The sequence below is a fragment of the Cervus elaphus genome, chromosome X (assembly GCF_910594005.1).
Source record: "Cervus elaphus chromosome X, mCerEla1.1, whole genome shotgun sequence".
Classification (NCBI taxonomy): Eukaryota; Metazoa; Chordata; class Mammalia; order Artiodactyla; family Cervidae; genus Cervus; species Cervus elaphus.
This window is the reverse complement of record NC_057848.1, coordinates 120,934,518-120,961,782: the sequence shown is the minus strand read 5'-3', so window position 1 is coordinate 120,961,782 and position 27,265 is coordinate 120,934,518. Positions and strand designations below refer to the sequence as shown.

General features: G+C 49.9%; 2 protein-coding genes and 1 long non-coding RNA gene across 16 annotated transcripts in view; 2 read left to right on the top strand and 1 right to left on the bottom strand.

The window, feature by feature from the left end:
- The window catches only part of GATA1 (GATA binding protein 1), a 6,902-nt gene extending 5,859 nt beyond the window's left edge, over nt 1–1,043 (top strand). The window contains exons 5-6 of the mRNA XM_043895419.1: nt 2–127; nt 525–1,043. Of these exons, the coding sequence (XP_043751354.1) occupies nt 2–127; nt 525–896 (498 nt within the window). The 3' untranslated portion in view covers nt 897–1,043. The remainder of the gene's footprint in view (nt 1; nt 128–524) is intronic.
- Nucleotides 1–9,258, bottom strand: part of LOC122689205 — a 19,313-nt gene extending 10,055 nt beyond the window's left edge. For all 6 annotated transcript variants that reach the window (XR_006339740.1, XR_006339739.1, XR_006339742.1 and 3 more), the window contains exons 1-3: nt 9,149–9,258; nt 2,277–2,390; nt 397–582 (exon numbers count right to left, since the gene is read on the bottom strand). This is a non-coding gene — a long non-coding RNA (uncharacterized LOC122689205). The remainder of the gene's footprint in view (nt 1–396; nt 583–2,276; nt 2,391–9,148) is intronic.
- On the top strand, nt 8,712–27,265 carry HDAC6 (histone deacetylase 6). Of its 9 annotated transcripts, none has more exons than XM_043895416.1 (29): nt 8,712–8,826; nt 9,904–10,026; nt 10,113–10,241; nt 10,376–10,464; nt 12,406–12,490; nt 12,597–12,637; nt 13,318–13,414; nt 13,556–13,653; nt 14,865–14,969; nt 15,088–15,156; nt 18,740–18,866; nt 18,963–19,028; nt 19,121–19,180; nt 19,262–19,351; nt 19,661–19,767; nt 19,857–19,924; nt 20,180–20,351; nt 20,441–20,569; nt 20,728–20,896; nt 21,202–21,335; nt 21,855–21,923; nt 22,033–22,225; nt 23,678–23,827; nt 25,265–25,439; nt 25,550–25,974; nt 26,058–26,162; nt 26,295–26,441; nt 26,537–26,665; nt 26,880–27,265. In XM_043895416.1, the coding sequence occupies exons 2-29, from the start codon at nt 9,934–9,936 to the stop codon at nt 26,946–26,948; spliced, it is 3,390 nt and encodes a 1,129-aa protein (XP_043751351.1). In that variant the 5' UTR covers nt 8,712–8,826; nt 9,904–9,933; the 3' UTR covers nt 26,949–27,265. The 9 variants fall into 9 exon arrangements, with proteins under 9 accessions (XP_043751351.1, XP_043751347.1, XP_043751350.1 ...); XM_043895412.1 differs by having other exon boundaries at nt 8,730–8,764; XM_043895414.1 differs by lacking the exon at nt 8,712–8,826 and adding an exon at nt 8,911–9,178 and having other exon boundaries at nt 10,116–10,241.

The window sequence follows — 27,265 nt, the reverse complement described above, 5'->3', positions numbered from 1 at the left end:
GATTGTCAGCAAAAGGGCAGGGACCCAGTGTACCAACTGCCAGACAACCACCACGACACTGTGGCGGAGAAATGCCAGCGGGGACCCTGTGTGCAACGCCTGCGGCCTCTACTACAAGCTACACCAGGTGACCCAGGGCCCTTGGAGCCTCCCTCCTCTCCTTCCTCCCATTTCCCTTCCTTCCCCTCCACCCTTCCCCCTTCCCTTCTCCATTAGATATTTCCTTCCTTCCTCCTCCTTCACCCTTCCTCCATCCCTCATTCCCTCACCCCTCCACCCTCTCTCCTGATTCCCACCTGTTACCTCCTCCCTAGGCCATCAGCTAATTTCCACTCCCCTGCCCTGCCCTAGACCAGGGGCAGCTCCCATCAACCTGAGAGGCTTTCCCAAACTCACAGCCTGAAAACTTCAGGATTCTTGTCATAAGTTCTCTCTTCTTAGAAGTGGGGTGAATTGGTCATCCCTGGAGGAGTCATAGAGCAAGATGTGGAGCTGGGAAACAGCCATGGCCTCCCTCTTGGCAGGTGAACCGACCACTGACCATGAGGAAGGATGGTATCCAGACTCGAAATCGCAAGGCTTCTGGGAAAGGGAAAAAGAAACGGGGATCCAGCCTAGGAGCTACAGGAGCAGCAGAAGGACCATCTGGCGGCTTCATGGTGGTGGCTGGGGGCAGCAGTAGCGGGAATTGTGGGGAGGTGACCTCAGGCTTGACATTGGGCCCACCTGGTACTGCCCATGTCTACCAAGGCCTGGGCCCTGTAGTGCTGTCAGGGCCTGTGAGCCATATCATGCCATTCCCAGGACCCCTGTTGGGCTCACCCACAGGCTCCTTCCCCACAGGCCCTGTGCCTCCCACCACCACCACCTCTGTGGTGGCCCCACTCAGCTCATGAGGGCACAAAGAATGGCCTCAGGGCAGGTCTGGTGTTCCCTCCCCATTTCTAGCCAGCAGTGTGTCCCACCCAACCTTCTGGGACCTAGAAAAACCTTGGGCTGGACCTTCAAAGCTTCTGTAAAATAAAACCACCAGAGTCCTGAAAATAGAGATGTGAGTCTGTGTGGGACTGGGGGTGTGTGTGTGTATCTGTGTCCACGATTATTGCATGACACTGTGGGCTGCCATGTGTGACCATGGGAGATGGCACATGGGGCTTCACAATTGTAATGGTATATGTGAAACTGAGTGTGACAGCGTCCAGGTGGTATGAGACAGCACGTGCACCAACACATCATGGCGGGAGCTGGTGTGCAACGGGCACTAGGGATGAGGCTGTGTGACATGATGTGTGTGACTCCAGATACACTTGAAAAGCTGGGCAGGGGTGAGTGTGTGAAGTATGTGGAAGTGTGTCAGCGGCAGCACATGCTGAGTAAATGTGTGGGGTTGTGCACCAGTGGGGTGATCTTTGAGACAGCACGACGGCATGTGTGCTGGGCACAGAAGTGGATCCATACACATTTCGGAACGTTGAACAAGAACTGTTATATGATGGTGTGTGAGGCACAGCTGTGGGACCGTGAGGGTCTGAGTCTTAGAATGTCTTTGTGGGTCTGGTGACAACAGTATTTCTGTGTAAGTCTGTATGTGTGTGAGCATATCGTATGGCGTGGGCCATGTCCCAGTGTCTCCGAGTGGCTGACAATGTATGTGTTAGTTGTTTAGCTGTGTCTAACTCTTTGCGATCCCATGGACTGTAGCCCGCCAGGCTCCTCTGTCCATGGAATTCTCCAGGCAAGAATACTGGAGTGGGTTGCCATTTCTTTCTCCAGGGGATCTTCCCAACCCAGGGATTGAACCCGGGTGTCCTGCATTGCAGGCAGATTCTTTACCGTCTGAGCCATCAGTTTCAGCTGGTGTAAGCTAGAAACCCTCTTCTAAGGGACATCAGACATCTGAGGACAGGAAAGGGAGGAAGGGAGGGGGGGATGGTAGCCGTCAAGTAGGTCAGAAGGCCAGTGCGGGACTGTGAGGCTGTCTATGGGCCTTTCTGTCACTCAGCTCTTACCTCTCTCAACCCAGATAGGCCTGCAGCCCTGTGGGAAATGGTAGAGAACGAGCGGGGGAGATTAGGAGGACAAAGTGCCCTCTGGGGGTGATATTTAGACCCTGAAGGTCGGGGAGCTCCCCACAGTACCAGCTCCCGCCCCAACACACCTACCTACTCACCAGGGTGAACTGCTTCCCTGAACATGGAACCTGTACTTCCATTTAACAAACCTTTACATGGGAGCAGTCAGGTGACATCCTAAACCAGACAGGTTAAGTGGCTCACCACAGCTGGCCGAGGCTTTCCAGCAGCTCCTAACAGAAAGCAGCACCTTTAACTGAGTGCTCACTGTGGGTCAGCAACAGCTGAGAGGCTTCAGCCACCTTAGTTCATGAACACCTGAAAAAAAAAAAAAAGCCTGAGGGAAAAAAAAAAAAAAGCCTGAGGAAACTGCACTCATGCTCATTTGACTAATGAAAAGCTAGGCTCAGGACTTGCCCTAACCACACTGAGTTGAAGGAGTGGGTTTTAGATGGGTGACCCTCCCTTCACTATAGTGAGTCTTGCTGCTGCCAAGTCGCTTCAGTCGTGTCCGACTCTGTGCGACCCCATAGATGGCAGTCCACCAGGCTCTGCCGCCCCTGGGATTCTCCAGGCAAGAATACTGGAGTGGGTATAGTGAGTCTTACTCACACTTAATTGGTCTGGTTCTCTGTAGAGCTTCTCCCTTGGAGCCCCAAGGTGGGGACTGTGGGTCCACACACTTGAACACAGTAGGGGTGAGTAGCTGTCCTGAACACAGCAGCACCCCTTCAGAGCAGTCACCACACTAGCCCATGTGAGAATCATAGTGGTCCACACACTCCTTACAGGAACTGTCCACAAGGGCTCTGGCCCTGTAAAAGCCTGGTTGCCCCCACAGGACCCCAGCCCTCTCAGCCTGGAGGAGGCCTAGTCTTCATCTTGAACAGAAACCCCTCTCAGAACCTGTGTGGAAATGTGCCTGGCCCCACCTTGCTCAGGAACCCGGGTCCGCACCGGCTATAAGAATGGCTGCCCAAGCCCAGTACAGAAACCTAGTTCTGGGACTCTAAGGGAATCCCTTTTTCTAATTATCAACAGGAAACCCAGCCTGACTCTGGACAGGAACAGCAGCCCTCACCTTGCACAGGAGGAACCCCTGGCCTCCCATGGCACAAGAACCTCTGCCTTACTCCTGCTGGCAATCTGGAACTCCCACTGAAAGAAGGTCCCTGTACCACCCCTAACAGAAATGCCTGTCCTGACCCTCTTCCCTAGCCTCTCTCTCTTTATAGGAATCCTATCTTGACCTTGGACAGGACACCTCTGTCTTCAAAATGTACTGGAGCCCTGCCCTTCAGGTGGCATTTTCAAATACCTCACTCACTAGAAAATATAGTGAGTGCAGAAAATCCAGACTGAGTTTAGAAGCCCTTGCCTCCAAGGTGGACAACTCCTGATGTCACTCTGCACAATGAGCCTGATTCTCACAACCCACCGTGCAGAGCATGCAGGAACTCATGCTCTAACTCTCAACATGAACCTCAGTCTTGAACTTACACAGGAAACCCTGTGTCAGGGACACCTGTCCTAATCCTCAACTTTAAGCCCATATCTCATCCTATGCAGCCACCTATGGCCTCACTTTGCATAGGATCCTCCTCCCAGACACTTTAGAGGGCTTCCCCTCCTCACCCTCTGCGCCAGGGCCATGACTCTCTACAGGAGGCCTTGACTATAACTATCCTGGAACTTCTAACCAGACTTTAGGCAGAAAACCTTTATCCTGACTCTCCACAGAAATCCTTAACTTGACTCATTTATAGGAATCTCTGACCTGATCCTTTCCAGGAACTCCTAACCTCCCCCTGTGGAAACACCCCTGTGACCCTGCACGGGAAGCCCTGTGACTCTCTACGACAGCCCCTTTCCCGGCCTTGTTCCAAAAGCCCCTCTTTTGCCCTTTACAGGAGCCACTGTCCTGACCCAACAGAAGAAACCCTCACCTGAATCTGTGAAGGTGACCGTGTCCTACCTCTGCACAGGATCTCTGTCCTGATGCTGCATGGGACCACCCTCTGAGTCCTTTCAGGAACTTATGTCCTGAGCTGGTACAGAAAACCCTGCTCTCACACTCAAAGGGAACCTCTGATTTGAGAGACATCCAAGAAATGAACCAGTATATAAAAACATCTATCCTGCACAGGAACTTCTGCTCCGACCTTGTTAAACAATCCAGAATCTGAATCACCATGATCACCTGTCCTGAGTCTGTACAAGAACCCTGGCCTCCTGGAGTAGGAAATGGCAAGCCACTCCAGTATTCTTGCCTGCAAAATCCAATGGACAGTGGAGCCTGGCAGGCAACAGTCCACAGGGTCGCAAACAGTTGGACAACACTGAAGCAACTTACCACGCACACTGCTACATTTAAAATGGATAACCAACAAGGACGCACTGTATCACAGAGAACTCTGTTCAATGTCATGTGGCAACTTGGATGGGAGGGGTGTTGGGAGGAGAATGGATATGTGTATATGTATGGGTGAGTCCCTTTGCTGTTCACCTGAAACTATCATAATATTGTCTGTTAATTGGCTATACCCCCAACAAAATGAAAAACAAGCAAGCAAGCAAACAAACAAACCCTGGCCTAACCCCTAAAAGAGTCTCTCAATCTGTGTCTCTGGCCACCCAGCTCTGATCCCATGCAGAAATACCTGGCCTCAGTATGTTATGATCCTCTGGCCTGACCCTCTACAGAAAACCACCCTTCTAGCCTCTAAAGGAACAGCCACGCTTAATCTGCCTTCACATCCTTCCCTCTCATTCTACAATGTCTCCAATCCTCATATTTTTCTACAAACCTGTCTTACCAGATGATAGGGTCATTCTCCAGACCTCAGACAAAACAACCTGACCCTGTAGAGAAACCTCTGTACCTCCATGAGAACCCCTGTCCTGATACATTAAAGAGAATTCTTGATAGCAGTGCTGTCCAAAAGAAATACAATTCTAGTCACATGTGTAATTTTAAATTTTCATGCAGTTGCATTAAAAAGAGAGAAAAACAGATGACGTTAATTTAAATGATATATATTATACTTTACCCACCATAATTGAGTACAGTTGACACTTTAACAACAAGGGGGAAGAGCACTGACACCTCCAAGCAGTGAAAATCCATGCATAACTTTATAGTCAGTCCTCTATATTTGGTTTCTCCACATCAGCAGTTTCATATCTATAGACTCGCAAAGAGTCAGACAAGACTGAGCGACTAAGCACAGATCCGACCAACCTCGGATCCTGTAGCAGTAGCATGTATTGAAAAAAAGTTGCATACAAGTGAACCCACAAATTGAAATCCATTTTGTTCAAGGACCAACGGTATTTCATTTCAATATGTAATCGATATAGGGGCTTCCCTGGTGGCCCAGTGGTAAAGAATCCGCCTGACAGTGCAGGAGTCATGGGTTCCATCCCTGATCTAGAACAATCCCACATGCTGTGGAGCAACTGAGCCCGAGCACCACAACTGAGCCTGTGCTCTAGAGCCCAGGAATCATAACTACTGAGCCCACCCGCCCTAGAGCCTGTGCTTTGCAACAAGAGAGGCCACTGCAATGAGAAGCCCAAGCATCACAGCTAGAGTTACTCCTGCTCTCCACAATGAGAGGAATGCCCACATTGCAATGAAGACCAAGCACAGTCAGTAATAAATAAAATTATTTTAATCAATTTAAAAGCTATTGCTGGGACTTCCCTGGTGGTCCAGTGGTTAGAACTTCACACTTCCACTATAGGGGGCCTTCCCTCATAATTTCGTCGGTAAAGAATGTGCCTGCACTGCAGGAGACCCAGGTTCGATCCCTGGGTTAGGATGATCCCCTGGAGAAGGAAATGACAACCCATTCCAGTATCCTTTCCTGAAATAGCCCACTGATAGAGGAGCCTGGTGGGCTGCAGTACATTGGGTCACAAAGAATCGGGCATGATTGAGTGACTGACTCACACTCTTTCTCCACTTTATGGGTCTCAGGTTTGATCCCTGGTCAGGGAACTAATATCCCCCATGACACAGCTCACCCCCCCAAAAATGTTATCGAGATATTTATTTATACCAATTAAAAAAAAACTCAGTGTGTATTCCAAACTTACAGTACATCTCAAGTTGGACTAGTCACATTTCAAGGGCTCAGTGTGTAGCTAGTAACTACCACATTGGACAGCATAGCTCTGTGGAGTCTATAGAATCCTGTAGCAGGCACTGCTGTACGCTCTCAAACCTGTTCCTTTTCTTCCTAGGCTCACTCACTTTTCCAACCTCCCTTATAATTAGATATGGGCATGTGACAGAGCTCTGACCAATGGAATGTGGGCAGATTGACATACTACACTTCCAGACCTCGTCCATAAAATTCTGTCAAAGAATCTTCGACTCTCTCTTTCCCCATCTATTAGCTGAATAGTGAGGATTCCAAGGGCTTAGAGGAGAGCAGAGCTGTGAAATGAAGTTGCCTGGGTCCATGAATGACCAGTAATAAATATTCCCAATGGATTTTGTATGAGTAAGAAATAAACATGCATCTGTGAAGCCTCTGAGATTCTAGGTTTTACAGCAGCTAACATAATTTAGCACAATTAATAGCAATCTAGACTGACTCTGGACATGAACACCTAATCCTAAGTTTGTATGAACACAGCTCTGAACCTTTACAGAAAAACCCGTGCTGACCCTGAATTGGGCTACATAATCTCTTTATGGGCTTTCCTGGTGGCTCAGCAGTAAAGAATCCACCTGGAATGCAGGAAACCAGGGTTCGATCCCTGGGCTGGGAAGATCCCCTGGAGGAGGACATGACAACCCACTTCAGTATTCTTGCCTGGAGAATTCCATGGACAGAGTTGCCTGGTGGGCTACAGTCCATATGGTCACACAAGAGTCAGACACGACTGAAGCGACTAAGCAGCAGCAGCAGGGGAAGATAACCTGGAGAATGAAATGGCAAGCCACTCCAGTATTCTTCCCTGGGAAATCTCAAGGACAGAGGAGCCTGGTGGGCTACAAGAGTTGGACACAACTTTGCAACTAAACAACCACAACCACCTCTTTATAGGAACCTGTCATAATGCAGTTTATAGAGCCTCATCCTGAATTTGTATGGGAATGTGTAGCCTGGAGTTCCCTAGAAACAACTGGTATTTCCTGTGTAGAAACCCCTGCCTAGTTTCATAGAGGAACACCACTACAGAAACTATAGGAATCCCTATCCTCATTCTGTCCAGGAACATTTGCTTGACCCAGTACAAGAACAGCAGAAATAACCTGACCTTTTCTATGAATCCCTACACTCACACCTCACACAAGAGGAATACCAATCCTCAGGAAACATGGAACCTCTGCACTCATCCTGTAAAAGAATCCCAGCCAGATAAAGGAAACCGAAGACTGACACTGTACAGCAGGGATCAGCAAACCGTGACCTTCAGGCCAAAGCCAGACTGCAACCTGTTTTTACACTTTTAAAGAGAAAAAAAGAACATAAAGAAGAGAAAGGGAGGGGAAGGGAGGGAGAGAAGAAGGAAAAGAAAGAAAGGGAACCAAAAGAAAGGAAAAGAAAGGAAGAGAGGGAAGGAGAACAGGAAGAAAGACAATGCCACAGCGGCCATATAAGACCTGGAAAGCCTAAAATATTTGTTATTAGGCCCTTTATAGAAAAAGTTTGCCATCGTCAGCTCTAGAGAAATCTCTCTTCTGACTATTCAGAAAAATATGGGCCTTGGCCTTTACAAGACTCCCTACTCTTTTACCCTGCATCACAATCTCAAAATGCTCCTTAGGGTGTATATGCTTTCTTTGGTCTATGCAGAGGCTTAAAGGTCTTAAGACTGTAACGCTCTTCCACTGGGACAAAACACATGGTCAGATAGGAAAAGACTGTAAGGGACGAGAAGGCTTGAACTGGGGTTTGCAAGAAGGTCAGAGGACCCAGCTACTGGGCAATGGGGCTGTCAATCTGTTTGTTAGTAAGCGATGTTGAACCTCAGACCGCTTATCTCTCCCACCCCAGCCTACAGCCCGGTAGGAAATGGTGAAGAATGAGAGAGGGAGATTAGGAGGACAAACTGGCTTACTGTGGGGCTGACATTTAGACATGCGATGTGAGGTAGCTGGGGATGGGGTGCACAGGGGCAACTCCCCCCTACGGCACACACTTTCTATTACAGCATGGGAGCAGAAGTGACCCTGTGGAGGGCCACCACCCAAATAAAAACTCCCCTCCTGAGGTCCATTCTGTCTCTGGGCACTATCATTATCACAATTTTCCAGATGAGGAAACTGAAGCACAGAGATGTTCAGTAACTTGCCCAAGGTCACATGGTTAAGTCACGTAACCTTAGTTTCCTCATCTGCAAAGCAGCCTCAAGGAACTACCTCATAGTACTGTGGCTTATGACAATGCCTGTCACAACAATACTTGCTATTATCACAATTATTTGCCCCTACCAAGACTCCTTCCGCTCCACCATTCATTTTCGCGGCAGAATATTAATACCTAACATTTGGTGAATGTTTCTTGTGTACTACCTTAGTGAACATGAACTCAGAAAATCCTCACATTTATCATCATCACCACTCCCATTTTGGCCGCCACCAGCCTTGTCCAGATTCCAACGCTCTCCAGGCACAACCACCAGCCCGCCCGGGCTACGTCATTACGGCGCGTCGCGCGGGAAGCCACGGGGAGGTGAGAAAGCGCCCCTTCCTAACGCCCTTGTTTGCTTGCTTGCACTCTTGAGTCATCGCACGGTAAGTTGGCGCGGGTCTGGAGGGCTCCTAAGGTAAGTGGACCGGGAATGAGGGACGGCGGCCATGGCCGATAGAACGACAGCACTGGTGGTTGGGAGAGGGTCGGGCTTGAGCCCGAGCGCTTGGTCGAACCGCCGGCACGCGCCTCACGCAGGCGCAGTACGGCCAGCGTCGCGCGCAGAGAAGTGGATTAGCCGTTAGTGAATCCACGGGAGGTGTGGCCCGCACTAGGGGCGCGGCGGCGCGGCAAGATCCCCTGTGTGGGCGGAATCGGGGCGGTCTGTGGAGAGACCGGCCCAATGTAAAAGAGGGGATCACGCACCTGCGGTTGTCAGGAATTTGGAGGCTCCAGGCAAGGGCGGAGTTTGAGAAAGGGGCTGCACCCGGTGGGTGGAGCGGAAGGGATTGGTCGGTGCCAATGGCGGCGAGAAGGAGGAGGGGCCAGCGGAAGGCGGTTCGAACTGGCTGGAAGGGGCTTGGTGAAGCGCTAGGGGTTGGACCTGGGTAGGGGGTGGGGCCTGTTGGAGGGAAAGAGGCAGTCCCCTGAGGAGCCGGGCTTGTCGAAGCGTTAGGGTCAGGATCTAGCCAAGTAGAAGGTGCTGGGCTGGCCCGATAAGGGGTGGAGTTACGTGAATCGTTAAGGGTGGAGTCGGGGCCGGGGCTGGGTCTGGCTGAGTGAAAGGGTGGCTGATTATCTCGGGAGATTGGCTGGAAGGGGCAGGTTTGCGAAGGGGTGGGGTCTGCGCGAGGCTTTGAGGAATGAAAGGGTTGATAGAGCGGAAGGGGCGGTGAGAACGGACTGAGCTTGGGGGTTAATTGCTCTGTTAAAGGGCAAGACTTTGAAAGGAGAAAGAATAGTGTTAAAGGGATGGAGCCTAGTGGAATGGGCGGGACCAGGTAGGATGGACACCCTGTTGGAGGGAGAGAGCCTTGAGAGGCGGAGTTTAGAAGGCGGTGGGGAAGAGCCAGCATAAGGGAAGGAGACTAGCGTAGGGGGCGGGGTCTGGGAAGGGGCTGGGATGTGGGGTCTTAAGGGCGTTCGGGCCCCTTCACAGTTACCTCCACCCCACCCCCCAGGACCGCGTCAGGGGTGAAGTCTCCCCAGCCATGACCTCCACCGGTCAGGATTCCACTACACCCAAGGAGCGAAGGAGTAGGCACAATCCCCACTCCCCCACCCACGACTCCAGCATCACCTCGGTGAGGCCCCCCAACCTGCATTGATGAGGGGGGGGGGGGAGCAGCGGGCTGTGCGTTGGGCTCTGACCTTTCTCTCTGTTTGGCAGAAGCGAGGTGTTAAAAAGGGTGCCATACTCCGCTCCAGCCCCAATCTAGCGGAGGTAAAGAAGAAAGGCAGAATGAAGAAGCTTAGCCAAACAGCCGAGCAAGACCTAATCATGGGGCTGCAAGGGCTGGTGAGAGGGGCCTGGCCTCAATTTAGCCTCCTGGGACAATCAAAACCCTAAGGTTCTCCATCCTGGACTGTGTGGGATGTTCCCACTGATTCAGACCCTCAATGCATCAGTCTCTCCCATTTTTTTCCTCGCAGGATCTGAACTTGGAGGCCAGGGCACTGTCTGGCACTGGCTTGGTGTTCGATGAACAGCTAAATGAATTCCACTGCCTCTGGGATGACAGGTGAGGCTGGCTCCTCCAGGCCATACCCAAACTATACAAATATATGCACTTAGAGCCCATTAGCAAGAATGAACCCTTTCTTAATCTAGCCTAGAGACTGGAAGCAGATGATTTAGGGAGATGGGGCTCAGGCTCGAATGGGTTCATTTAGCCAGCGAACCTTTATTGAGTGCCTACTGTGTGCCAGAGATGATGATACAAATGTGTCAGACAAGACAGGGAGCTGACAGGTAAGTAGGAGAACAGGTCTCGAAGTAGCCATCAGCAATGTGAGGTGTTTAATGAAGGAGGACCTAAGACCAGGGCTTTCAAGAGTGTTTACTAGAGGACCTTAGACTAGTATCCAGGGTTCTCAGGAGGCTTCCTTGAAGAAGGGACCTTTGTGCTGAAATGGAAGAATTACACTTCCCATTCAGTCACATGTTGCAATCCATCAGCAAATTCTTTTGGCTTTGTTCAAAATGTATTCAGAATCTGACCTGTCCTTGCTGCCTCCACTGCCACTACCATTATGACTCACCTAGACTTGCAGAGGCCTCCTTGCTTCCATCCTCACCCCTACTGCCTGTTTTCCACACAGCAGCCTAAAAGAATACATGCGATGATGTTCTCTCTCTTAAAGTCCTTCAAGGACAGACTGTTTCCCTGAAGGTAAAGTTTAAATTCTTCATCCTGGCCTTCAGTGTTCCACGTGACCTGGTTCCATATCACCTCCATGACCTCATCAGCCAATCCTCCCCCTCATTTGCTTTGCTTCACTTCCTGCACACTGATCCCCTTACTGTTCTTCCAACATGCCTGGCATTCTCTCATCTCAGCCTCCTCTCCCAGTTAACATTCAGATCTCAAGGAGACCCTTGGAGAGGGCTTTGCCTGGCCACTCCCCTTTCCCCACACCTGAGATATTCCTAACCCATGCCATTGTTTTGTCCATTATTATTCTTATGTGGAGAATGAAATGGCAACCCACTCCAGCATTCTTGGCTGGGAAATCCCATGGACAGAGGAGCCTGGAGGGCTACAGTCTATGGAGTCGCAGAGTCGGACATGACTTAGTAACTAAAAACAACATACTTAAGTGTTTACCAGTTTAATTTCTATTGCCCCTCTTCCAGTGGAAGACTCCAGATGGCAAAAGGCTTCATTACCAAATACATATCTATCTCCAGAGGCACTAGGGACAGGCAGTAGACAAAACAAACAAAATTCCTGCCTTTGTGGAGATTACATTGTAGAGGAGGGAGACACAGTAAACAAACAAAAAACAAGGGATAAAGTATGTTAGAAGAAGTGTTATGGAGAAATGCTGAAGCAGGAGGGAGAGTAGCAGAAAGTGCGGTGGAGGGTACTCTTCAGTTTTAAATATGATCAGGTAAGGCCTCATTATCTGAGCAGAGATCTGAAGGAGGTAAGGGAGTGAACTAAAGAGACATCTGGGAGAAGCTTGTCCTAGGCAGGAAGGAGAGCAAGTGGAAACTTGGTTTTCATTAAGGAATAGGGAGGAGCCCGGTGTAGAAGCAAGCAGTAGGAGATGGGGGTCAGAGAGGTGATGGAAGCAGATGGTCACAGGACTTCTGGGGCATGGAGAGGACTTTGGCTTTTACCCTGAATGAGATGGGAGCCAGGAGAAGGTTTTGAGTAGAGGAAGGACGTGACCTGATTTGAGTTTTAACCAATGTCTAGGCTGCTGTGCAGAGAAAGGACTGCTGGGGGAGCAGAGGCAGAAGCCAGGAGGCCAGCTGAGTGCAGTAACCCAAGCCAGAGTTTATGGTAGCATTCACTGGAGGTGATACGAGAGGGTCAGGCTCTGGATATGTTGTGAGAACAGAGCCACCAGGTGCCAGAGGTGACTCCAGTTTCACGGGTCAGCAGCCGTGAAAGGGCAGATGGGGCAGATGTGGTGCTCACCAGTGTCATATATCTGTATCTCTGTCAACCCAGCTTCCCGGAAGGCCCAGAGCGGCTCTATGCCATCAAGGAGCAACTGATCCAGGAGGGCCTCCTGGACCGCTGCGTGTCCTTTCAGGTGAGTCCCCCAGCCATCATCCTGGGCGGAAGGCAGTGACTGAAGGAGGGACCCGGGCACAGCCAGAGCAGATCCTTAGCCCTTTGTCTCTCTCTTGTCTCCCTAGGCCCGATTCGCCGAAAAGGAGGAGCTGATGTTGGTTCACAGGTGAAGGTTTAGGAGCCTCGTAGGGGATGGGGAGGCGGCTGCCCCTGGGCCAATGCTTTGAGAAGGAATGTCACTTGGGCAAGTCACTGAGCCTCTCTGAATCTCAGTGTCATGCTTGTAACCTGGGAGCTAGTAAACATAAGGAGGGTGTGATATGTACTTAGAATGGTGCCTGGCATATCATCAGTCCCTGGTGAGCTATTTTTGTTACTATAATCTGATGTGTAAACAGACAATGGATGTGTGGATGGAATGATCAGAGGGTTCCCCCAGCGGGGCTGAAGGAACCCAGAATAAGAGGCCTGTTGTGGTATGTCTCAAGGAAAGTTAGCTTGTCAGAGGGAATATCAGAGCTGAGAAGAGAAAAAGAATGAGTCCAATGAAGAAGGCTGAGGAGAGGGAGGTCCAGACAGCTGGGACAGTCTGGCCAAAGGCCTGGAGGTAGGATCTGATATGGCCAGAGCAGAGGACAAAGGATATTACTAGAAATGAGACAGACTGGGGAAGGAGCACGGAAGGTGTCCTCTACCCCAGCTATCTCCTACATTGACAGGTGAGGAGGCCTGACTTGTCCAGGGGTTTGATGAATGGAGGACTCTATTGGGGAGGGTATGGGGCCCTGGTTCAGGGCCAGGGAGGAAGGCGGACCCCTGAATCCCATTCCCCATCTATGTACCCAGCCTAGAATACATTGATCTGATGGAAACGACCCAGTACATGAACGAGGGGGAACTCCACGTCCTAGCAGATACCTATGACTCAGTTTATCTGCATCCGGTATGGATGAGAACTGTGAGGGCAGAGGGTGGTGGCCATCCTGGGATTCCCCATTCCCCCATCCACACCACCCTGGAGGGAGTAGCTGAGTGGCCACTCTCTCCCTCATTCCCCTCTCTGATTCCCTACTGTCTTCTCCAGAACTCATACACCTGTGCCTGCCTAGCCTCAGGCTCTGTCCTCAGGCTGGTGGATGCAGTCCTGGGGGCTGAGATCCGGAATGGCATGGCCATCGTCAGGTAGGGCCCACTGGCATTTGGCTTTTTACATTAAAAAAAATTCCTTTCTCAAATGTGAAAGGTAGTGATATGGATAGTATATTTACATGGTTCAAGAATCAAATGTGAAAAAAGGTTGACAGTCAGGTACAAGTGAAAGTCCTCCCTACCCCTCACCCCGTCTCCAGACCCCTGCTTCCTCTCCTGGAGGTAATCACTGTAACCAATGACTCATGTGTCCTCCTGGAAACAGTCTGTGCCTATTTGTGGGATAAATACCATATTTTATTGATTCTAGGATGTATATTATTTCATATTTGTAACATCTTGAAATTCAGATGCATCTTAGAAACAGTAATGCCTCAGAATTCCTTTGGCATAATTTCCTGCTTTGTTGTTGACATGTGAAAAAATCACAGTCCATCTTATTATCCTTGGCACCCCAGAAGTGATGAAATGCAGAAGATGTAGTTTTTTTCCTCCCTCCCCTTTGGTTTTAGTTGCTCAGTTGTGCCCAACTCTTAAAGCCCCATGCCCTGTAACCTGCCAGACTCCTCTGTCCATGGGATTCTCCAGGCAAGAATACTGGAATGGGTTGCCATTCCCTTCTCCAGGGGATCTTCCCAACCCAGGAATCAAACCTGGGTCTCCGGCATTGCAGGCAGATTCTTTACCGACTGAGCTATGAGGGAAGCCCTCCTCCCCTTTATTAGCCACAAATTATGGTAGCATTCAATACACTTCCTGTACCATGCGTTTTTCACTTTTATATCTTGGAAAGCTTTTTTCTTTAACAGTGTATAGGCTAGACCTGTGTAGAACACCATTATACAAATACGCAGTAAGTTAACCAGCCCCTACCATTGGGCATTTTAGTTCTCTCCAATCAATTGCTGTTTCCAAAAAAATGCTGCAACAAATATCATCCAATTATAAACATGTTATTTCACCCTTTTTGTTATATAGGTTGTGGACTAAGTCCCCAGGAGCAGAAGGACTTGGTATGAGGGTGTATGCATTGATCATTTAATGAGCATTTTCAAATTTCCTTCAGAGAGAGAAGAGTAGACTAGGGGTGAGGGTCTGAGGGCCCCAAGTACTCAGTTCCTGGCAGCTGTGCAGGCATCAGCACTGAGGGAGTTGGTGGTCCAGGAGTAGAGAGCAGGAAGAGTCCATCTCTGCAGAGGAGAACCCCACCACCAGCAATCTGTGGCCTTCCCTGCCCTGCTCAGGCCTCCTGGACACCACGCCCAGCACAGTCTCATGGATGGGTATTGCATGTTCAACCACGTGGCCGTGGCTGCCCGTTACGCCCAACAGAAGCATGATATTCAGAGGTCAGCAGCAAGCAGCAGGGCGGGTGTAATGAAGGTGATATGAGGTGTGGTGTCCTGGTCTGGGCACTTCTTCCCTTGATCTTCTTACATAGTGGCCCCCTTTCTCTCCCATTCACAGGGTCCTTATCGTGGATTGGGATGTGCACCATGGTCAGGGAATACAGTTCGCCTTTGACCAAGATCCTAGGTATGCCGGGATGCTAGAGTACTACCCCAAATGCTAGATTCCCAGCCACCCCCTACCTTTACAGGCGCAGCCAGAAGGGGCCCCAGAGGGAAGGGAAGGCATTCATATTCATTGGTTGGACCTGTCCTGGGAACAGGCTCAGTGCTGCCCTCTGCATGTCTGCTGTCTCTCTCAATTTCATTCTGAGGCAGGGGCTATTGGGGTCCCCATTTTACAGATCAGGGAACTGAGGCTTACAGGTTAAGAGGTCGTACAGAGAAGTTGAAGAGACAGGATTTGAGTCCACGGTATTTGGAGGGCTCATTCACCAATTTACCCCAGAGCTGAAGTGAACCTCAAAATACTACTTTGTTTTCCAATTATTTGTTAAAAAATTAAAGGGAGTTAGTTCCCTGGTCACCTAGTGGTTAGGATTCTGGGCTTTCATTGCCACAGCTGGGGTTCAATCCCTGGTCAGGGAACTGAAATCCCACAAGCTGTATGGCACAGCCAAAAAAAAATAATATCAAAATGTCTAAAGCAGTGAGTCTCCTGTAATTCCCAACCTCAAAAGTAACTGAATTTTTCCTGTAGATATACAAATATTCATCATTATTACTATTATTAACATACTACCACTACATTTTCTTTGGCAACTTGCTTTTTTGCTTTTAACAGTATGGTGTGGGCACCTCTCCATGTTAGTACCTCTGAAAAGCATCTCATTCTTTGTAAGGCTCTACCATGTTCCATGGTATGGCTGTACCTTTGGTCATTTAATCCTAGGACATTTACAGTGCTTCCCAGTCTTTGCTATTACGGACAATTCTACAGTGAATAGTCTGGTAAATATATAATTTTATACTTTTCTGAGCACATCTGTAGGATGTTTTACTTGGGCTTTTATTGAATTGATTGCATAAATTATACTTTCTCCCTTGTAAAAGGGCTCTTGCGCTCCTGTTGCACTTTATCTAATCTAGGTTGGTGGTTCTCCAGACATTGCTTTGTTATTTTCCACCATTCAGTGTTGCTGGCACATGTCCAGATATCAGTCTGATTTCATTCCTTTCCAATATATTTTCCTTTCTGGAAGGTTTTAGGTTCTTCCTGGTGACCTAAATTTTCACTTCGCCACTGATTCTACTTACCAGTGGTAGACATTTTACATCAGAATATTCACACCTTTCTTAAATCCTCAGAAGTTTTCTGTTAGATTTTGATGATTTCTTCTACTGTGTCCTCTCTGGTCTCTCTGTTAGTCAGATGTTAGACTTCCTGGGTTGATCCTCTGTATCTCTTATTTTTTATCTCATGTCTTCTGTCTCTTTTTCCTTTTGCTCTGTGTCCTGGGAGATTTACTCAACTTTACCTTCTAATTCAACAGTCTTCCTGTTGAATTGTGTGTTTATGAATTCTTTTAATCTCCAAGATCGCTTTCTTGCTCTCTGTGTCTACGCTCTACTAAGCTTTAGTTTACTTATTTTCTTTGTCTTCATAACAATGTTTTAAGAACTATCCGAAGGAAATAGCAACCCACTCCAGTACTCTTGCCTAGAAAATCCCATAGATGGAGGAGCATAGTAGGCTATAGTCCATGGGGTCGCAATGAGTCGGACACGACTGAGCGACTTCACTTCACTTCAATTCTTGATGGAGTTAAGAGACAGAGATAGGAAGCTGGATGATTGAAGGTCATAGATAGATTTCTTTTTCATTTATACATTCTTATTCATAAGGAAGAATGTACTGAATATATTCATAGTTCTTCATACCTATACATATAGTCAGTCATATATCCAGAGAAGAATACAGCTGTTGCCTCCAAGGCATTTATTAAAACAAAAAGAATGACTAATCATACTAAGGAAATCTTATTATCATGCCTAAGAAAATTAACAAGAATTCCTTTAATAAACTAAAACTTAGTAGTTAAAAGGAAAAAAATTAATTTGGTGAGTTTCTCATTCAGTGACAGAATTGATTTTGAGTGCATTGACCTAGATCTGTTCTTGACTTCTCCAGAAGGGAAACTTCAAACTGTCTTGGATATCCTCCCAACATGTTCAGTATGGGAAAGGGCTCACTGGGGCCCTGGATCCTCAGACAACTTACCAGGGATTTGCTGAAGTCTCTAATTGACGTCCTTTCTCCCACTCTCTGTTTTCCTACTGTTGATTCTTGTTTAAAATATCTTTACTATCTTTTGATAGGATTGTAGGGGAGTGAGGAGGTAAACCTGTGCTATTAATCTACCATTCTTTTACTGGAAGTTGATTGAACTTATTTATTTACTTATTTTTGGCTACACATCAGCTTGTGGGATCTTAGTTCCCTGACCAGGAATGGAACCCAGACCCTTGGCAATGAAAGCACAGAGTCCTAACCACTGGACCATTAGGGAATTCCCAGTTGAACTTATTTTATCTCCTTCTGTTTGTTTTATAAACTTGGACTTTCTTCAGATCTTTTCTTTAGTCCTTTCTTTCCCTGATGATAATCTTTATGTTCTACTGTATGTTTATCTATCAGAGTCAAAAGTGAAACAATCACCCCCCCATCTGCTCAAGACCAGAGTTTTTGCATGGACTTCATCCCCCAATTCCAAGATAGTTTTCTTCTATTTCAAAAATCCTTTTACTCCAGTTTGCATTTAATTTCACAACTACAGGATGAACATTTATTAAAATGTGACTGTTAAGTTTGCCTAGATTCATTGTTTACTACTATTTCTTGCCTTTTCCTAAAATAGAAAAAAATGCTGCCTTAAATCCTTTCTGGAACAAGGCAGGAAGTGAATGAACAGATGGATAGAAGGATGGATGAGAGATACTCATTTTGATCGCCTCATTCAGAATCAAGCCTTCCTACTGGGCTTACTATCAGAACATATACCATTGTGACTTCAGTATCTGTTCTGTGTCAGTCTTCCTCACTACTCTGAGTGCTTTCTCTAGAAAACAGAAGTGATAGAGGTGGCCTGTAAGGTATTGGAGAAGGAATTGCCCCCTCACTGGCCTCATGGAGCCCCAGCCAGCATCCCTACTCCAGCCCCACATAGCTCCCGAGTCTCCCCACTTCCTTCAGTGAAAATACGAAGCTCCCTAGCTTTGCCTGGCATTCTTTTCAGCCTTACCTGGCTCCCACTAACTAAGAGCCACATGCCCCTATGGGCCTCCGGTGTCATAATGTTCTGTGGTCACTACCATGGTAACAGAGGCAGGTGGGTAAGCAGGCATGATCTAGAGTCCCCCATGGGGTCAGGAGCCCTCGGGGGTGGAATAGACCTGATAGCTCTCGGGGTCTCAGAGGTAGAACTGTATGGGCACTGAAAGGGGCAGCAGTGTTTACTGTGGGAGGAATTTCAGTAAGAGACCAAATGAATGAGTGAGTAAGGTAATGGGTAAATAAATGGAAGAATTAATGGATGGGAAGATGAATAATTTGGCAACTGAATGGAAGAATGAATATATGAATTTAAAAATTCATGGGGAAATTAATGAGAGAATGAATGAGTGGTTAAGTCAACTATGGTAGCTGTGGGTTGGAGGTTTCTGGGGAGTACTGACTGAACCCCGCACCTCTGTTTTTTCTCTGCCTCCAGTGTCCTCTATTTCTCCATCCACCGCTATGAGCAGGGTCGGTTCTGGCCCCATCTTAAGGCCTCTAATTGGTCCACCACAGGTTTAGGCCAAGGCCAGGGATACACCATCAACGTGCCTTGGAACCAGGTCAGTGTCTGCCCACCCTTCACCCCCAAAGTGAGACCCACTCCTGCCCTTCAGAGCAGATAGCAGCACGTCCCCATCATGCCTCCCTGTCTGCAGGTGGGGATGCAAGATGCTGACTACATCGCCGCTTTCCTTCACGTCCTCCTGCCAGTCGCATTTGAGGTCCTGGGGCTCTGGGGTGTGCTGGGGCAGAGGTGATGTTGAGGGATGGGCCATGAGAGCAGGTGGCCTCATGTGATTCCTTCCTCCTTCAGTTCCAGCCCCAGCTGGTCCTGGTAGCTGCTGGATTTGATGCCCTCCAAGGGGACCCCAAGGTAAGGCAGGTACACGGGGATGGCGGGAGGGCAGAAGGAGGCCCCGTGGAGCCAGGCTGACCCTCCGTGTCCCCCCCCCAGGGTGAGATGGCCGCCACTCCAGCAGGGTTCGCCCAGCTCACCCATCTGCTCATGGGTCTTGCAGAAGGCAAGCTGATCCTCTCACTGGAGGTGAGTGACTCACTTCCACTTCAGCCCATGGATCCTGGAAGACGAAGAACAACATTCAAATCTGGCAGAAGTTCTTGCCCCAGCATTTCCACTTACTAGCTGGACAGCCTCACCTAAGTCCCTCAACTTCCCTATACCTCTGCTTCCCTTATGTCAGAGGTGCGTCATAATAGTGGTAACCACCTCAGATTATTTGCTCAGCAAATGAAATCACCCTTCAAATGCCTTGACATGCAGCCAGCACCACCCCAGTGTCATTCATACTCTTCTCTGGTAACATCTGGCTCTTTCCTGCCCTCCTTCTCCCAGGGTGGCTATAATCTCCGCTCTCTGGCTGAAGGTGTCAGCGCCTCCCTCCACACCCTTCTGGGTGACCCTTGTCCCACACTGGAGTGTCCTGGTGCCCCCTGCCCGAGGTAAGCCCAGGGGGAGGAGGGGAGAAGCAGGCCCCTCACTGCTCACTCAGGGGCCGGTTGGTCACATTTTACCCTCACTTGATCTCCAGTGCCCAGGTGTCACTCTCCTGTGCTCTAGAAGCCCTTGAACCCTTCTGGGAGAGCCTTGTGAGATCAGGTAGGTGGCAGGGAGTGTGTTGGGTCAGGGGTTGGGCAGGGAATGAGCTGTGGGAGGAGTTTCTCTTCAGACCCCACTCTGACCTTCCTGGGCTACCTTGCTGGGTTGGGGGGATCAGGCCCTCTCTCTCACTGGGCCCTGATTTCAGGCCTCCCACCCCTTTTTAGGTTTGGGTAAACCTCATTCCAGAGTATTACAGGGATCTAGGTTGGGGGCGGCGTAAGGGAGTAGGGTGAATGTAGCCTCTCCTTGCAGTTGAGACCCTGGAGGAAAAGGACACTATGGAGAAGGATGATGTGGAAGAGAAGGAGGAAGAGGGACTGCCACAGTCCCCTGAGCTCTCCATTCCAATATGGCCGGTGCTGCAGGCTCGCACGGGGTTGGTCTATGACCAGCGGATGATGGACCACTACAACTTGTGGGATAAGTAGGCAGTCAGAGAGCCAGGCTAAGTGGGAGGTGGGGAGGGACCCACGCTTTCAGTACTAAGCCCTGCCTCTGTTCCCCTACTCCTAGCTACCATCCTGAGATGCCCCAGCGCATCCACTGTATCATGCATCACCTGGATGAACTGGGCCTTGCCAAGCGCTGCCATGCCCTGCCTGCAAGACCCGCTACAGATGCTGAGCTGCTTACCTGCCACAGGTCAGACCCACGTGGCCAGGGTAGGATGGGCCTCAGAGCGTGGAGCCTGGGCTTGCCTCTCTGATACATGGAGCTGTTACAAGACACGGGGTGGGGGGGGATGTGGAGGGGACAGAATTACCTGGCTGTCTTCTCAAGTGCCCCCTCTGTACCTCCAGTGCTGAGCACTTGGAACGTCTGCGGGCCACGGAGAAGATGAAGACCCGGGAGCTGCGCCGTGAGGGTGCCAACTATGACTCCATCTACATCTGCTCCAGCACTTTTTCCTGCGCACAGCTGGCTGCAGGCGCCGTCTGTCGCCTGGTGGAGGCAGTACTGGCCGGAGAGGTGCCTGCACTTTGGGGAGGGGACCCTGGGCTCCTGGCAAGGAAGTCCTGGGGGCAGGGGGGCGGGAAAGAGGCAACTCTGAGAGTTGGGCCAAGCCTGAGGAAAGGGGACCCCAGCCCCAGCTCGCCAGAGGCCTTGCTCACAGGAAAGTGCACCCAGGGGGATGGGGCCTACAGGGCGGTGGGGAGGAGGCCTTAGCAGCTGGTGGAGTAGTAGGGGGACAAGAGACAGGGAAGAAGAGAGGAAATGGGAGGGAAAGTGGTGAGGGTGGGTGGTCTAATCTTTGCTTCCTGCCCCTCCCCCAGGTTTTGAATGGCATTGCTGTAGTGCGACCTCCTGGCCACCATGCAGAACCGGATGCAGCTTGTGGTTTCTGTTTTTTTAATTCTGTGGCTGTGGCTGCTCGCCATGCCCAGGCCATCAGTGGGCATGCGCTGCGGTAAGGCTCCCTGCCCCCATTGCCCAGTGCTTACTCAGCAGGCCCTGTAATGCAGCCCCCAAAGTTACTCAGAAACACCCCAGGGTCCAGTTGCCCAGCACTTCCAGAAAAGGACCAAGGAGGATCTAGCCTCTGGGGCCTGACCCAAATGGGATCCCCAGATTGTGGCATGCAGGTGCTTATCAAACAGAATCCAGGGTCCCCTGCCCCAGAAAATCTGACCCTTGATGACTATCCTAGCAGAACCCAGGGGCCAACCTCTGGTGCTTACTTCAAAAGGCCCATGGCACTTACCCATGTGGGGCCCAGGATCTGGCCCTGAGCACTTGCTCTGGCCCACAGTGAAGCCCTTAGGACTCAGATAGGACCCACAAGCCTGCCACCCAGCGCTTTCCCCAGGGACTCAGGGTCCTGCCACCCGTGGTAAATGTCCCGACACACAGACACCAGAGGTGTAGCCCCTGCCCTCCCCCAGGGAACCAATGTTGCCAGGTAACTAAGGTGCTGTCCCCTCCTCAGGATCCTGATCGTGGACTGGGACATCCATCATGGTAATGGAACTCAGCACATATTTGAGGAGGACCCCAGGTGAGGGGCTGGGGCAGGGGCTGGAGGGTGGTCAGGGAGATGGGCAGGCCATGCCTCAGGGGCACCTTGCTAACCAGCTGTGTCTCCCCTTCCCACCCTGTCGCCACAGTGTGCTATACATTTCCCTGCACCGCTATGATCATGGTACCTTCTTTCCCGTGGGGAATGAGGGTGCCAGTACCCGGGTAGGAAAAGCTGTGGGCACAGGATTCACTGTCAATGTGGCCTGGAATGGGCCCCGCATGGGTGATGCTGACTACCTGGCTGCCTGGCATCGTCTGGTGCTTCCCATTGCTTATGAGGTATGATTCAGGGTGCACGTGATGAGACTCTGTATGTGGTAGTGAGTGTGCATGTGTCCAACTTACAGGTGACTGATCCTGTGAGAGGGCCTGTGGGTGACAGTAGTGATGGCTTTGGGTGAGAGGATGTGACTGTGTGATGGCCTTTGGGTATGTCTGTGCAGTGTCTGTCTGTGACTGCCTTCTGTGTGTAACCGTGAGGACTTCTGGGTGTGTGAGAGTAATCTTGCCTGGAAGTGTGCCTGGTTGTGAACATGTCCCATGTGTACACCATCACTAGTGCTGGTCTGTGTGTGATGGTGGCCCCGTGTGACTGCCATCTCTATGGAACTGCATGGTGTTGAGGGGTTCGAGTATGTGTGAGACTCTGCAGGTAGCTGTTTGTCACTACCATTGCTCTGTGTGATGGCTGTGATATTGTACATCACTGCACATTGCTCTCTATGACAGTCATCTCCAACTGTCTCCTATGGCCTATATATTAATATGTATTTGCCTGACACTGAGTGGCTGTAGGTAACTCTCTTCTCCATGTGTAAACCATGTATGTCTGTGACAAATCATGTATGCATGACTAACTCTGAGGGTTGATGAATGTGAGTGCCATCTTTGTGACCTCTGTGCAGACATGCATGTTCAGATGTGTATGTATGTCTGTGCACAGTGGCTGTGACTACCTTCTGTGTTTGTGTAACTCTTGAAATAGTATGTGTGTGACTGTGTGCAAGTGTCCATCTCCTGTGGGTGCAACAACATGTATGACTATTTTGACTTTGGTGGTGATGTGTATAATTGTGTTGGTGCAGGAGTAGCTGTGGATTACTGTTCCCTCTGAGAAATTACGTGTGTGTGTGTATGTGTGACTCTTACCATGAACAGTCCAGTTTGTATGAGACTGTCTGATTGTGTGTGGCTGTATGTGACCATCTTCTGTGTGTGGCACTTTTGTTGTCATCTTCTATGATGGAAGCATGTGTGTACCTCTCTTTAGCACTGTGTATAAAACCCTGTGTTGTACACATGTGTCCCATGTTTTATCCAGGGAGGGGAGTGTTTGCCTCTTGGTCTTACCCTTGGGTGTGTATGTGAGAACATAATCTCTCTGTTTCATGTCACTGTCTCTTGACATGAGTCTCCACAGCTTACAGTTTTGCTTCGTGTCCCCGTCCATCCATTTCTCACATCTACATCTCTCTGTATCTTGTGTTTCAAAATCTGTGTCTGATGTGTCCATGTCTCCAAGTCTCTCTTGTGTCTCCATGTCCTGCCCTCCCTATTTTCAGGGCTCTGGGCTTGTGTCTCCCGGGCTTCGGGTCCCATGTCTCCATCCCTCTGACTTGCATCGACCTGTTTTCATTTGTCCTTGTCTCCATGTCTCTGGGTCTCCCTGAGCTACTGAGTCCCCATGCCCCCTCCTTCATGCTCAGTATGTCTCTTCTCTCTCTGCCTCAGTTTAATCCAGAACTGGTGCTGGTCTCAGCTGGCTTCGACGCTGCCCGGGGGGATCCTCTGGGCGGCTGCCAGGTGTCGCCTGAGGGCTATGCCCACCTCACCCACCTGCTGATGGGCTTGGCCAATGGCCATATCATCCTAATCCTAGAGGTAACTCTCTCAGTCCCTCTTCCCATGGTCAGAGGATGGTTGGGAAGACTTGGGTGTCCCCACCTGGGGTTGTGGGCACACACTGGGCATTAGTAACACCAGCATGAGCAACTTTAATTGAGTACTCACTATGTGCAGGACACCTCTCAGCACTTAACATGTGTAACTAATGCATTTACTTAAAGCAGTCTTGTGAGGTAAGGTCTGCTGACCTTATCATTTTCCTCTCTCAAGATCAGGGAAGCTGAAACACAGAGAGCTGTAGTGACTAGCCAGAGATCACATATTTAATAATGGCAGAGCCAGGCTTGGACCCAAGCAGCTTGGCGCCAAAGTCTATGCTTTTTACCTCTGCTTGAGCTGCATCCAACAAAATCCTAGTACAAAGGAAGTTCACTGACCTTTTGTAAATTACTCAGTGCCCCTGCCCCTTGTACCTCAGTATCCTCATCGGTAAGGTGTGGTTGGCTAATCATGGAGGGGTGCCTGGAACGTCATAAGCCTTGTACAAGAGCTGTAGCTTATTGTTACGCATTGTTCATATGTTAGTTTTACCCTCTCAGCAATCTTATGTGCTGTTATTATTGCTCCTTCACAGATGAGGACAAAAAGTCACAGAAAGATTAATTGACTAGTAAGATGTCCCACCATGTGCCCAGGCCTGCTTGTGGCAGAGCGGAGTGGTAGACTCTTTCCTCAGGTAGCCCGGGTTTCAACCTCAGTGCTACTTCTTACCAGCTGTTAGGATCTCAGACAAGTCATCTAATCACTCTGAGCCAAAGTTTCTTTATCGGGAAAAAAAGCAGAGACTGGGGTTCCTATAGAGTGTGAGAAACAGGGGATCCCTTACCAGGTCAGGACAGAGGTTCATGTAGAGAGAAAGATCAGTTGTTCCTATACCAGGGCAGGACAGGGGCTTCTGGGTGGGTGGATTTAGGGGTTCCCATTACTGTGGAGGCAGGTTCCTGCACCAGTTTGGTCCATGTGGCTGTGAGGATTCAGTGCTTAGAATAGGGTCTAGGACTTCCCTGGTGGTCCAGTGGTTCAGACTCTGTGCTTCCACTGCAGGGAAGGGGTTTGATCCCTGGTTGGGGAACTAAGATCCCATGTGCTGCAAGGCTCGGCCAAAAAAAACTAGGGTCTAGCACATAGCAAGCACTTGATGAACATTAGCTCTTACTATTGTTGCCATTAGTGCTGTCATTGTTGTGGTTAATATTATCTTGCACATTACATCACAAGTTTATCACCCTCACAACCATCTCACACAGTGGGTGCTGCTCATCTGACACATGTGGGTTCTACTAACTTGTCCCCAGTACCCACCCTCCAGACTTTCAGGGCCCCAAGGGGAGATTGGGAGGCAAGACATTGTGTCTCCTGAATTCCCTGAGGACTACCCCATCATACCTTTCCCTCCTCTTTTCCTTAACAAAGGGTGGTTATAACCTGACGTCCATCTCAGAGTCCATGGCTGCCTGCACTCGCTCCCTCCTTGGGGATCCACTGCCCCTGCTGACCCGGCTGCGGCCCCCACTATCAGGAGCCCAGGCGTCTATTACTGAAACCATCCAAGTCCATCGAAGATACTGGCGCAGTTTGCGGGTCATGAGTGAGTGGGCATGGGGCATTGGGGGCGATGGGGGCTCAGGGGAGGGCAGGGATCAGAGGTGAGAGAAGGGATAGCACCCACATTCAAGGATCTCCCTCCCGTGGTTCCAGAGCGCAAAAACAAAGAGGGACTCTCCAGTTCTAAGTTGATCACCAAGAAGCCATCCCAACCAGCCAGTTCTGGGTCAGCCTGTATGACAACCACAGTGGAAGGGAACATCCTGGAGGCAGGCATGGGACAGGCCGCCTCAGAAGCATCTGTGAAAGAGTCCACTCCAGATCAGACCGAGTCAGAGACAGCTCCAGTAGAACTTACTCAGGGCCAGTCTTCAGACACAGCCACACAAGGAGCTGCACTGGACCAGACCATCTCAGAGGGGGCCACGGGGGGAGCTGAGCTGATCCAAAATCCTCCAGCCTCATGCATTGAAAACAGGATTCCTCCAGCCTTACCTGTGCAAGGAGCCACAGTCCAGACATCCCCTAGTAAGCTGACGGGGAATCTCAGAGTATTGGACCTAGATAGCACGACTCAGGTAAGGCCCACCACACCCAGGTAAGGGGAAGAAGGGATGAGGATCAGGCCTTCTAGATACATCTTTCCTCTCCATGTGTACAGGAGCCCCCAGAAGAAGAAGGACTCCTAGGAGAGGCAGCTGGAGGTCAAGACATGAATGAGTCAGTGCCAGTGCAGGTCTTTGGAGATCATGCTGACACTGACCAGGTGAGCTCAGGGAGAGGCTAGAACGGTGGCTTCCTTCTCACACCCATTTGTGCCTCAACCTAGGAGTATGTGCTATAAGAACATATAATGGGGAGATGGAGTCTCTAGCTTACTCAGTTTTACCCACCCCAGGTCATGTTTTATGCAGTGAGACCACTGCTTTGGTGTCCCCATTTGGCAGCAGTATGCCCCATACCTGAGACAGGGCTGAACGTGACCCAACCTTGTCAGGACTGTGGAACACTCCAGGAGAACTGGGTGTGTCTGTCTTGCTATCAGGTATGCAGCTGAAGAAGAGTGTGGGGTGGAGGTTGACCCAGGAGCAAACCCTAGGTGGGTCTAATCTCCACCCAACACTCATTCCCCAACTTCAGGTCTACTGCGGTCGTTACATCAGTGCTCATATGCTCCAACACCATGAAGGCTCAGGACACCCACTAGTACTCAGCTATGCCGACCTGTCTGCCTGGTGTTACCACTGTCAGGCCTATGTCCACCACAAGGTGGGCCCTGGACAGACCCTCTAATGTGTGCACACTCACTCACACTCCCTCCCCTACACACACACCTTTTGTGATTGGGTAAGGGACAAATGGAAACCCTTCTGCATGTGGGATAGGCCAAGAGACAGTGTGGTTGAGGGCTGGAGTTGGGGCTGCCTCCTAGCTGAGGTAGAGGGGTGCTCACTTTACCTCCCCTCTCTTGCCTCCTTCTCAGGATCTCCTAGCGGTGAAGAACATCGCCCACCAGAACAAGTTTGGGGAAGACATACCCCACTCAGACTAAATCCCAGGATGTGCTCCTTTACCTTCAGAGTCCCAAGATAGACCAGCCTTAGTTCATCCCATCCTGAAGACCCTTTCCAACTCCCCCAGGGTGCTGATTTAAGTGTACGTACTCGTATGAAGACTGTGGTCATCGATTGTATATCTCTCCCTGCCCACTGCCTGCTCAAGGGACTCTATCTACTCTGCCGCAAAAGGAAAGGGGAGCACAGCTCAGTGACCCCAAAGGGGCCTGATATAAACCTACTTTGAAGGGCAAGAGAATCAACTGTAGTGTGGCAGGGTTGCATATGCAATAAAGTACAAACTGTTACAACA

Coding starts and splice junctions, on each gene's coding strand:
- HDAC6 (XM_043895416.1), top strand. CDS start 9,934: ATGACCTCCACCGGTCAGGATTCCACTACACCCAAGGAGCGAAGGAGT. Junction 19,029..19,120: donor TCCTGCCAGTCGCATTTGAG/GTCCTGGGGCTC, acceptor TTCCTCCTTCAG/TTCCAGCCCCAGCTGGTCCT. Junction 25,975..26,057: donor ACCTAGATAGCACGACTCAG/GTAAGGCCCACC, acceptor CCATGTGTACAG/GAGCCCCCAGAAGAAGAAGG.